The sequence below is a fragment of the Pongo pygmaeus genome, chromosome 5, assembly GCF_028885625.2.
Source record: "Pongo pygmaeus isolate AG05252 chromosome 5, NHGRI_mPonPyg2-v2.0_pri, whole genome shotgun sequence".
In the NCBI taxonomy this organism is placed as follows: Eukaryota; Metazoa; Chordata; class Mammalia; order Primates; family Hominidae; genus Pongo; species Pongo pygmaeus.
Genome location: NC_072378.2, coordinates 57,306,893 through 57,320,027, shown reverse-complemented (window position 1 = coordinate 57,320,027; position 13,135 = coordinate 57,306,893). Strand labels below are relative to the sequence as shown.

Genomic DNA, 13,135 nt, shown 5'->3' with positions numbered 1-13,135 from the left:
TCATTAGCTGGGAGGATTTGATGAGGAAATACACATTTTTTGAACTAGTGTGAATTTTGATCATGGATATAAATTTAAATAAAACTAATTTAAAATTATTTAAAATAACCTTTGCATGATTTTTATTTTAAAGTATTTACAATTCTGTTTTAAAAGCTTTTCAGTAAAAGCTGGAATTTAAAAATATAGTGGAATCACTTTAAAACAGTGGTGGTAAAGGATAAGACTGTAATGGTGTCATTATAGACTACCTGTGTGAAGCAGACTTTGTTACACCTAGTTATATTTTTTAAGTCATGGCACACAGATGAACTATGTCTAATTAGCTATTAGTATTATAATAGCATTCTACTTCGTTGTCATTATTTGTCTTTATATTACAACCACACATTTTCACTTATTTCCATCAAAATTTTGTTTCCTTGATTAGGTTTTCTCGTTAGACATGTTAAGTGATTATGACCCTTGCTTTCCCAGCTTTTTCTTTCTTTTGCCCAAATTATGAGAAAGTAGGAGGAGTAGGAAAAAGGTGAGCATAATAAGGATGTGGATTGGTTTCTCCTCTTTTCCTTATGCTGGTGTTAAAAATTGCTCTTGACATAGTAGTATTTACCATGATTTTTTTGAGGTGAAAAAGAGTTTAAAGAAAGATTTATGTAAGTAATGAGCTAGGAGGATATTTGAAAAACCTGTAAAAGGTAGTGCCCATATTCTCCTGCCAAACAGACAGAATACTGGAAAGAAGCATCCTTAGTCTTATCTAAAATACCTCCTCCTATTTTTAAAAGATTGCACAATAATATTTATTAGCTGTTCTTCTCTCTCTCATATGTGGAATGGGTAATGCTGATGCCTTTACAAGCCAATGCTCGTTTGTTAGACATTGTAGTATGGAGTTTGTCTAGAATACATCTTTAATAATCTGTCCAAGGAACTGGACAGATACCAAAAAAGATATACTATGCAGAGTATATTGATTTCTGAATTTATTTCTTCCTTTCAGTTACATTATAATTGCCCCACACCAAGATTTGTACAGCTATGCAAGAGATGAAAAATCTACAGGTTCAGGGGAAAATGTGAGCAAAAATAGATTTTTTATCTGTTTTCTTGATATTAAAAGGGAAGATAGGAAAGATAGAGACCTAAACTCAAACCAAACTAGAACCAACCAACCCTAACCTCAGACTGTTACAGAAAAGTTACCTATTTAAAAATATTTAAAAATTGAAATAGCCTTTTAAAAAGGTAACTGCAACCATGGCGAAACTGTATAGAAGAGAATAAAAAATACCTAGGTGAAACAGTGACTAAAATACCCCAAATCTTAAAGTGTTTATCTGTAATATATTAATAAATGTTTTTATTTTATTCAACTACCTAGTTCCATCTTGTGGTGAAAGACTAGGAAAGGCCATTCAGTTTTTGCATTTTAATTGATTATAGATTGTCTACCCAAAAGCTAAAAAGAGAAGGCTTCTTTGTCAAGGAGTGAATCAGATCCAAAGAAGTAGACACATTATTTGTACCGCCTAGTGCCAATGTTGATTAAAAAAAAAAACTCTCTATTATTTTATCCATTAATACCTTAAGATGTGTAACTAATACCTTTTTTTTCATAGTTTAAAAATAACCTAAAGGAGATGAATTCTATGTGGCCTTAATGTTGACTTAACGTAGTACCTTAAAAAACCATAACCACCTTTTTGTCATGCCAAATAAGGATATTTCCCTGTTCTACTTAACGGCACCAATTTCGAATTTATAATAATTTAGGTAGAATGTGAATTGTAGTTTTATTCTTTCACAACTCCTGAAGAAGTAGTACTGAAATAAATTTGTAATGAAAAAACAACTTAAGATAAGGCAGCTACCTAAGATAATACAATGTTTTTAAGCATTTTTTTGTGTATTTTAAAAGTGTTAATTTTCTTATCAATAATTAATATGTTAATATATTGATATTTATGTTACCTCTATTTTTTCAAGTAGGCGGTCTAAGGAACTCTCCCAGGAGAACCTGACAGCTTTTTTTTTATGAACGTACTTGTTTGATGTAAAAAAATTGCATTGAAAAATATTTTAATTTATAATTTTCACTAAAGCAGACTATCCTTCTTCTCATCACCCAGTTAGTGTAAGCCAGTGAGGCGATCTCATTTGGGACAAGCCTTCTTTTATTATTTATGTTTCTTTCTCAAGATAGCTGATTGTTTTCCAGAATACTGTATCCTTTAGATATAGAACTTCTTTAGGAGCGGACTGTGAACCCTTTATGTGGCTGATGTTTTGCTCCCTGCTGCAGAGCACACTAGGATGCCTGCATTTTACCCAAGGTTCATTAATGGAATGTCTCTTCCAGTTTCCTTTTTTTCCTGAGGGACCTTTCCTCTATTATTGTGTACAGATTAGGCTCTTGATTTTACCTGTGATTGATTTGTTTTTGCTTAAGATAATAGTTTACAGGGAAGCTTTTATATTGGTCAGAGATATTATGGCCTCATTCTGTTTAAAATTCATAGTTTTCTTTGCGTAGGAAAAGTTCAAGCTTCTTAACCTGGGATATAAAGCGTCTATGTCCACCGGCACATCGTTCCAGCCTCATCTTCCACCTCATGCTTCATTGACTTCACCACTGCTTTCCTTCCTTGCAACTCATATGTAGTTTTGTGTGTCCTTGCCTTTTTCCTTTGTTCTTGCTCCTCCCTCCACCTGGAACATTCCCATCTTCTTTGCTGGGAAGACCTCAGACTGGATTAAGCTCCTTATAGCTTCCTGAGTGTGCTCTGAATGCATTTATTTTATACTGCAATTTCTTGCCTAAATTTCTTTCATTTCAGATTACAGGTTTCAAGAGGTGGCACTCTTATTATTCATCTTTATACCCATAGAAGTTAAAGGATACCCTGGCATATGACAGATGAATGCTTAATAAATAGTTTGTGACCTGAATTGAATTGCAGCTAAACAATAGTAATATGTTTAAATAATAGGAAGTCAAATTTTTGTGAAACTTGTCTAGATTAACATCAACCACTATAATGTTAGACTTTTAAAAAAGGAAGTTTGAACATTCAGCAAGCAGCTATATAATGATTCTGTTTTCTTCGAAGTTGAATTTGATTTAGCCTATATAAAACCAAACAATTATAGGTTAACAAAAGGAAATTTTCAGTGTAGTATTTTTGATCAGTTAAGCCATTTAGGTAATACAGACCTGGCATGAACTAATGTGTTCTCACTCCAAAATAAATTGGAAATATTGACCATGTCATCGCTAGGATCTTGTTTAGAATTTTTGTTGCCCATAGAATGTTTTCTAGTCTATTTTTCTTTCTTGAGATATTAAGTAAAAGATTAGTGCCCCCTAGAGGTAAACTCTAGGTGCAATGCTGTGTACATATTTTTTTAAAGTACTGCAAAATTCTACGAGAATTGTGTGAAATACAGAAAATGCTGTATCACCCTTGTTATGTAATTCAAGTTATGTAAGTTAATCCCAGAGTATTTCATAGTGCTTTTACTTTGCTCATCACTTTCTCTAGCAGTATTGATCCAGACAGTTTTTTGTCCCATAGGGAGAACGTATCCAAAAAGAGAAGGAATGCTTTATTAAAAACTGAAAATGGAATGTTAGGGATATTGACGGTTAGTATAGTCGTCTGTGAAGGACAGTTACCAGGCCCAATGCCTATGACTCACTCCTGGGGTAAAATAAAAGCTTTTCTATGTAGGTTTAGCTGTCTAATTTCCCTTCTTTTCTTTCCCTTAAATTTCTTGCTAGATCAGATTGGAACCCCAATTCTTTCCCCTCAGTTCATTCCCGACCACCCTTTACACATAGTGTTGATTTTTAATTTTTAATAGCATCCTCTTTTATTCCATTCATTTGTGCTGAGGAAACTGACCCAGTATTATAAGGTACTTAGGACAAGGTTAGGCATCTAGTAGTAACTCATGGTGTGTGTGTTTTTGTTTATTATTGTTAGCGACATTTGCTTTTCGGAAAATGATATCTTATATTTTGTAGGACATTTTCCATATACAGTATTTCTGTGGACCCTCAGAATAATCAGCTGAGACAGGAAAAGCAGGCAGTATTGGGGATAGCCAGTGTCTTTGGATTTTTTCAAGCATTATAGAAGTTAGTTTATTTCTGCATTTTCTTCTAAAATTCTTAAGAAATTAAGCCATAAGTCTTAAGAGTAGCTTTTATTTTATACATTTTCTAAGTTGACAGGTCTGGCTGGGCGCGGTGGCTCACGCCTGTAATCCCAGCTCTCAGGGAGGCAAGAGGCGGGAGGATAGCTTGAGCCCAGGAGTTCGAGACCTGCCTGGGCAATATAGCGAGACCCCGTTCTCCAGAAAAAGGAAAAAAAAAAAAAAAACAAAAGACAAAAAAAAAAATAAGCGTAACTAAGTTGACAGGTCACTGATTTTTTAAAATGATAATAATTTGATTTAAAGATTACAGACTTTTTGTTCTCTAGGTTGAACTAGGAGTTTTCTGTTTTCCAACCTTTATTTTAAACATTAAAAAAACCTGAAGCCTAGAGAGTTTAGGCTGTTGGTACAAATTCATAAGGCCAGGGTCAGAAGCAGGACTAAAATGCCTTTTTCCTTATCACAGGTTTTCTCTTTTCCTAATTTAGAGGGAGTCTCGCTCTTTTGCCCAGGCTGGAGTGCAGTGGCATGATCACAGCTCACTGCCACCATGCCCAGCTAACTTTTTGTATTTTTAGTAGAGATAGGGTTTTACCATCTTAGCCAGGTTGGTCTTGAACTCCTGATCTCATGATCCACCCACCTTGGCCTCCCAAAGTGCTAGGATTACAGGCATGAGCCACCACCCCCCAGCCCTCTTTTCCTAATTTAGATTTGCATGGCTTAATATTATTATTTTCCTTCTCTAAACATGTCTGTTTTAATTTTTCTTTGTTGTCACATAAATACGATGGTAGCAAATAACACCTGGTTTTGGAAAGTTTCCCTTATGTAGAGGGTTTTGTTCAGTCTGGCAAGTCAAGTTGTGAAATTGCCTTCCTATGAGATAAGTGTTCAGAATCACACCCCATCTTTAACTGTCCTGGAGTGAGAAAGACACAAGAAGTGGAATATAGAGTGAAATATGAGTCTGGTAGAGTGTAGGCATAGTGGACCAGAGAGCACAGAATTCTCAGCACTATTATACTCCTGGAAGGCCCCAACGCAATCATGTGCTTGGATTCTACTGTCCTTCTGTGTACTGAGGATATCAGACCTGCACAATAAAGCCATTTATTTTGAGAGACGAAGCAGCTGGCTGAGGATCAGGAGCTGTATAATATTGTTTATATAAATATAATCTTTTAGTGTTCCCATTCAGGCCCTTTTAGAGTTTGGCTGCTTTCCGGTTATATTGAAGATACACTGAGAAGTACATAGATTTAGATGTGTTAATGTACATGACATTCACAAGCTTAGCTTTTCTGCCTTGTTTTTAAGTAGGCCTTAGCCTTATAAATTCAAGCTTGTGCCTTAGAACGGGACTGGGTGAATTCTTACAGTGCTCTAATACAAGAGTCCCCAACCCCCAGGCCACAGACAGGTACTGGTCCGGTCCATGGCCTGTTAGGAAGTGGCCTGCACAGCAGGAGGCGAGCATTGGGCCAGCCAGCCTTACCACCTGAGCTCCACCTCCTGTCAGATCAGTGATGGCGTTAGATTCTCATAGAAGCGTGAAACCTATTGTTTTGTTTGTTTTTTGAGACAGAATCTCACTCTGTTGCCCAGGCTAGAGTGCAGTGGCATGATCTCGGCTCACTGCAACCTCCGCCTCATGGGTTCGAGTGATTCTCCTGCCTCAGCCCCCCAAGTAGCTGGGATTACAGGCATACACCACATTGCCCGGCTATTTTTTTTTTTTTTATTTTTAGTAGAGATGGGTTTTGCCTTGTTGGCCAGGCTGATCTCGAACTCCTGACCTCAAGTGATCCGCCCACCTCGGCCTTTCAAAGTGCTGGGGATTACAGGTATGAGCCACCACATGGCTGTGAACTCTGTTGTGAACTGTGCATGTGAGGGATCTAGGTTGTGCTCTCCTTATGAGAATCCAATGCCTGATGATCTGAGGTGGAACAGTTTCATCCCAAAACCACCCTCCCCTGCATCTGTGGAAAAACTGTCTCCCATGAAACCAGTCCATGAGTAGGAAATTGCAGTATTAGTACTCATTTCCCTAAGTGCTTATCTGTTCGCATACATATCATGCATGTAATATGTTCCTGAAGAGGCCCTTGAAAATTGATTCATCTCTGAAATACAGTTGAGAAGTTGAGAGAGTTGTCATTTCATGGTATCTCAAGGTAAATATTCTAATTGAATGGATAATTCTTTTGTAACTTATTTGGTTATTTACAGGTTTTTCTTTCTTTCTTTTTTTTTTTTTGAGACGGAGTCTCGCTCTGTCACCCAGGCTGGAGTACAGTGGCTTGATCTCGGCCCACTGCAACCTCCGCCTCCTGAGTTCAAGTGATTCTCCTGTCTCAGCCTCTCAAGTAGCTGGGATTACAGGTGACTGCCACCATGCGTGGCTAATTTTTGTATTTTTAGTTGAGACGGGGTTTCACCACGTTGGCCAGGCTGGTCTCAAACTCCTGACCTCAGGTGATTGATCCACCTGCCTTGGCCTCCCAAAGTGCTGGGAGTACAGGTGTGAGCCACTGCGCCTGGCTGTATTTACAGGTTTTTCTAAACAAGGATTGCTTAAAATGTGTTATAACATTTTTTGGGGGGAAATAAAATATTTTTAAACTTTGTCTTACTTTGGTATTATGACATCAGAGATTCAACTGATATTCCTTGGGAATTAGGAAATCAAAATAAAATGTCAGTTTGTAAAGATGGAGACTTGGTTAAAAGTAATTTGATTTGCCTTCAGTTTTGCTGTCATTTCAAAGGTACTATTGACATGAACAGTTACTTTGTGGTAGAGCTATTGAGCCTAAGCTTAGTATTTATATTACTTGTAGTTAATTATGCCTAGATGGGTAATTGAATATTAAAAGGTTCTGTGACTTATGTAAACAGTGCCAGAACACTGGATGTAAAAGCTGGTAAATTTGATAAGAAATTCCTAAGGGAACTTTTTCTTCATCAATCAAAAACATTTTCTGACACTAACAAAAGATATTGTAAAACACATATATAGAGAGAGTCAACTAAGATAATAAAGTTTTATGGGATTTAAACTATTTTTGGGGACTGAGAGACTTACCATAAAAGTTTGCTTCCAGTTTTCATTAGGCCTCTTCTTGTGTTTGTGTTTGTGTAGTTATATAGTTTTGATCATAAGTTTAGATCTTTTCATTATTTTGTGCTATATACTCACTTGACATTTTGGAAGTGCAAAGGAGTTGGATTCATTTGTATACAGGGCTTGTGCCATGGGTGAAGTAGGTGGGATTCTGGTTCCTGCCTCTTTCTGGCCCACTTCTTAGGCTCCTTTCATGGGAGCAGCCCAGAATCACTGAAAGGCGAGAAAATGGAAATGTACCAGTCCACTGTGGAACAGCCATCTTAATAGCCTGCTTTGGCCTGCTTTGACATTTGTCTGTCCAACACAAACCTTGCAGTGGGCCATGTGGTTACTAGAGCTATCCCTCCTTGGCAGACTGAACAAAGCTTTTGGGAAATCTTTGGTGGTTTGGGTTCTAAAATCACAGGCTTCTAAATCAGGCCTGTGGAACGGGGAAGGCTGTTGTAGGTTGAGTGTTGATTTTGTGCTAGTGTTATTTAGTTTTGAAAATCTTCCATTATAAGAAGACTTACATTGTGCAGAGGAAGGGTTTGACAGAGGCCTTCTAACCTGACACATAAGGATTTCAAAAAAATTGTTTGAAATAATTATAGGCTCATAGGATATTGATAAAATAATATGTAGAGTCTCGTACTCTTCACCCAGCTCACGTCTATGGATTTCTAAAAAATTTTCCTCAGCATCCTTGATCCTGTTTTAGGCTAGAAGTAGAAGATCAGCTGCGGGGGTGAAAACTCTACCCTCTCATTAAGGTGGCACTGGTCACTGTATCGAGAATCATGAATAAAGTCAGGGCATTGCCCGTATTTGAAGAATTGTAACCCCATGTAGTAGTCCAGGCTTATGTTTGTTCTAATGTCTTAAAAATGTAATAATTTGAATTCTCTTTTTGAATTATTAATCTGAAATTCACTTTTAAGTTTTTAAATTAAATTTAGTTTTTAAGTAATAAGCATTTAAAAAATTTAAAAATAGGTGCATGAATGAGTACCATGTGAGGAATGTTTTCTGCTTGTCTCCTTTTTATGTTTAAGAACGTTAAGGATGATTCTGAGTTCTAGGACCCCAAATTTTGCTTTTCTCTTTGTAGGTTCGAAAACATGTGAATGATCTCTATGAAGACTTAAGGGATGGACACAATCTGATTTCTCTTTTAGAGGTTCTTTCAGGAGATACCTTGGTAAGTTTTAACTTTCTTATTTTATTTTGAAGAACGTGTAATCTTTTCTGCATAGGACCAGTGTGTTTTCAGTACAGACTATTCAGATTTTTGCAACATTCATCTTCTGAGCTATGAATTCAGCCTGAAAAAGAAGTTTTGGTTAGATTCCTAAGCATTTTCAAACTTCAAATGATGTGAATTTGAGAGATTGAAGCACTTTGATTACTTCACTTATATAATCAGTTCTATAATTAAAATACTATTTTTGTTCTTGCTTCTTTTTTACCTTTGGGTTTTTTTGCTTAGCAGAAGTTGGATGCATAATATAACCACATATTAAAAGACTTACAAATAGCAAGAAAATAAACATTGCTTTCTGAAAAATGATCTAACCCATTCCGTAGGTGTCATTTTTTTTTTGTGAACATTACTTCCTCTTCTTGTTACCTGTTCTCCTTCACTATGTTTTCTGTTCATGCTCTTCTTTTCATTTCTGGTCTGTCTTGTGTCTTTGCTGTCCTATCTTCTGTCTGTTATATTCATTAGCCAAGGGAGCGAGATTTTTTGAAGACCTTACGATTGGTGAGTGCAACAGAAGCATGCGAATATGAACAGCATGAGGATGTGGAGGATGAGGATAAGGGGGTAGGTGTCGCCCCCATAACTTGACTAACCTAGCCGTTCCCATGCGGTGAGCGCTAACCTGATAGAGAAGTAACTCCTGGGTTCAGGCTCCTTTTTAGAAAAGCATAGAAAGGGCCAAAACCCACACTGAGGTAGATGTGTGTGTACCAAAAAATTGGATAAAGGAAATATTTTCTCTTTAATTATCTTCAGAGAGCTAAAATGATTGAATTATTTATACATTACTGTGCATTGCATGGTAATTAAACAGACTTAAAGTACATGATGGCATTTTAGTTAAACAATTTTATATACATTGTATATAAACATCGAAATTTTACAAGTCTGCTAATTTTTGTGCAAATTCATTCAGTTTCTGGACATGATATTTCAAACATGGCAACTATTTATGAAAGAACTTAGGGAAATTTTTTTTAGTATTTAAGTTTCTGCTTTAAACCACACCTCTTGGCAATAGGTATTTGATGGACATGTTTTACCTCTCTAATATATCTCATGTATTTAAAAGGGAGATCTAAAAATCCAGTATTCCAATAGAACTCACAGAGCTGTTTAATCTCCATGACTCTTAGTTGACTGCAGCCTACCTTTGCAAGACAGACGTGCTTCTTCTTTCGTCTTCTACATACCTAGTGCCCCTTGATTTTACTGGAAATTGTGCTTTTGTTGGATCCAGTGGGTAAATTTATCAACATCGTTTCTACTTGTTATGCAGAGCTTACTTTTCCTTCTGTGGTGTGCTGTCTGTTTTATTATGGCACCTTTGGCTTCAGCAACCTATACATATTGAAGAAGCAAAGCTGTCAATTGTCTTTTTTCTTTTTTCCCTTTGGAAGATTTTATGTGATAAATTTCAGCTCCATTCTTTGTATTTTTGCTAAGCATTTCTCAGCTCTGTTTCCTTATGTTTTCCTTCTTGCTAACTTGTAACGTTTCTTAAGGGAAACGGCATTAAGGAAAATAATTCTCGTCTTTCACTTTTCCTGAGACTGAGAAAATAATTGTGTCCATCCCCAAGTAGTGTAAAACGAGTATAGAGTCCTTTCTAATTATCGTAGTGTCCACTTTTGTGAAAAAGCTAAAATAAAATAAAGAGGAAATATATGGTTTTAATTGGTTTTCTCTCTTTCTCTATCATGGCTAAGTAAACCTTCTCTGTCTTTCTCCTTCTTGGTGATTTTTATACTAACTGCATGCTACTTTATCTCATTTTCATTAATATGCCATATGTATATATATATGTGTGTGTGTGTATACAGTTATAAAAACCCTCTTGCTAATAGTGTTCAATAAGAAGGTAAAATGATGAATGATATTTAATTATTTTTGTGCCTCCATAGCTAAATAATTGTAGGCTAGCATTGTTTTATTACCAAATATTAAAAGTCTGTATATTCTGTAACATTTTCTCTTTTCCTTTTGTTTAAACAAAAAATTTGTCATAAAGTATATGTTTAAATAAAACATACTTGGAAAAAAATCCCTAATAGTTTACATTCAATCTCAGACAATATAAAGAAATTGAAACCTTCTTAGAAAATCTTATGGCCTTACCTAAATGGTAAATACTGTTTTGATATATTAAGATGAACAGAAAGTATATTTAAATCAGCATGGTCTGTGATAACAGAAACTTTTTTATACCTGCATTTTTCTGTTCTTAGCCCAGAGAAAAAGGTCGGATGCGTTTTCACAGACTACAGAATGTACAAATTGCACTTGACTATTTGAAAAGACGCCAGGTATGATGTTTTGAAAATACTGTAATCATATAAACATATGTTACTAATACATCTATGTAGAAACATGTCAAGGAATGACAAGGTTAAATTTGCCTGTGAATTGTAACCAGTAAGCTTGTGCTTTGGTGAAGCAAATATTTGAAAATGTTTTTAAACATTTGCTCCCAAGAAAACAAGTTAATAGTAGAGATAAGCCCAGAGGAATTATGAGTGACTACATTTCCATCTGTGTAAGAACTTCTGATTTTCTTTCTGTCTGAATTGGATTGCATTTGCCTAGGAAGTTAATGACATTTTAGTAGCAATAGAATGTTAAGAATGCCTATGAACAGTTCTTAATTGTGGGGAAGCAATGCTTTATTTTTTACACTTAGTATATAAAAATAGTTAATTTTTATAAAAATACTTTATATAATACTTTTAATTTAGTATAAGCATTTTTCATACTTAGTAGTGATAAGGCAATATTCTGTTTTTTATAAGTAGATAATATTGGATAATTTATGAGTAAAGATATAACAACATTTCTGACAATAGCCCCCAACTTGCTTGAGGTATCAGGAGAAATCATGGAAAAGAATTAATAATATATTGGATATGATCTTGATTTGGTGGCATTATGCGTTATGGTGTCATAGGCCAAAATATTAGTAATTTTTCAATTAGTACAAAAAAATGCAGGGGAGTTGAAAATTATTGAAGACAGTGAGAGTCAGAGGGGGCAGCAATTTTTTTTTTAAATAGTTTCAAAAAAAAGAAGAGGCTGTGTGTGGTGGCTCATGCCGGTAATCTCAACACTTTGGGAGGCTGAGGCGGGAGGGTCACTTGAGCCCAGGAAATTGAGGATGTGGTGAGCCATGATTGCAATATTGCGCTCCAGCCTGGGTAACAGAATGAGACCCTGTCTCAAAAAAAAAAAAAAAAAAAAAAAAAGGGCAAGAGAAAAAGGGGGAGAGGGAGAGGTAAACACTAGCTTTTATTGTTTCTTCATTATTATTCTTCAATATTATGAACATTAAAATGCTTTTCCCTATTAAATACTAGTAAATCCTCAGTGCTTAAATATTTTAAATGTTATTGTTGTTTGCTCATTATTCATCATTCTAGTGAAAGTTTCCAGATGGATACTTCTGAAATGTTTTCTGGCAGTATTTTGTCCAAGAAGTAAAATGTTAAATATCATAGTATATAATTCTCAGTATTTAAGTTCATGATATTAAATGATTTTGTCCAGGAAGTAAATGTTAGGGATCATCATTTGATTTATTTACCTGAATGTACAGTTTGACAGTTGATAAGCTTTAAGTCTGAGTATTATATTGTTTTAAAATATTTGAGCAGCCTTCCAAATACCCAGTGACTTATATATTTATGGCACATTGATAGCAAAATAATGCTAGTTATTTTAAAACCTTGTAATGGAAATTTGAGAAAATTGTTAGAATTGTTAGGATAGTTTCATACTTAATGGTAAAAGTAAAATAAAATTTATTTTTAAAAGACAAAATTATTTCTAAGTTTAAGATCTCAAATATTTAGGACTTCTCACTTGAGGAGTTGTAGTTTTGTATTGACAAGTGAATGCTTTTAGTACTTGCTCTAGAACAACAGTCCCCAACCTTTTTGGCAACAAGGACTGGTTTCATGGAACACTATTTTTCCATGAACTGGGTGGTGGGAGGAGTGGGGGTTGTTTCAGCATATAACTGTTTCACCTCAGGTCATCAGTCATTAGATTTTTATAAGGAGTGTGCAACCTAGATCCCTCGAATGCACAGTTCACAAATAGGGTTTGCACCCCTATAGGAATCTAATGCAGTGGCTGATCTGACAGGAGGTGGAGCTCAGGTGGTAATGCTTCCTGGGCCGCTGCTCACCTGCTGCCATGCAGCCCAGTCCCTATCGTATAGGTTTGGGGATTAGGTTGGGGATCCCTGCTGTGGAAGACAAGAATGCAATAATACATACTTGCTCTTTCTTTGTTGTTACCATATGATTTGTAATATAAAATGATTGAGAATAAGGGTAAAACAGTATTTAGTTGACTACTGGTATTCAAATTATTCCATTTTTTCTTTGTATAATTTAGAATTGCTTTTATGTAGGTAAAGATAACTGGTTCAGGTTTGATAAACAGTTGGTTTTATCTCTTCTTCACATACAAAACAGGTGAAATTAGTGAATATTAGAAATGATGACATAACAGATGGAAATCCCAAATTGACTTTGGGATTAATCTGGACAATAATTTTGCACTTTCAGGTAAGCCCAAATTTTCTTAATTTCAGC

General features: G+C 35.5%; 1 protein-coding gene across 19 annotated transcripts in view; it reads left to right on the top strand.

Annotated features, from left to right (window-relative positions):
* DST (dystonin) overlaps positions 1–13,135 on the top strand; it is a 481,968-nt gene that overhangs the window by 233,663 nt on the left and 235,170 nt on the right. For all 19 annotated transcript variants that reach the window (XM_054493134.2, XM_063666280.1, XM_054493142.2 and 16 more), the window contains 3 exons: positions 8,388–8,477; positions 10,769–10,846; positions 13,016–13,108. In XM_054493134.2, coding sequence (XP_054349109.2) covers positions 8,388–8,477; positions 10,769–10,846; positions 13,016–13,108 — 261 coding nt within the window. The remainder of the gene's footprint in view (positions 1–8,387; positions 8,478–10,768; positions 10,847–13,015; positions 13,109–13,135) is intronic.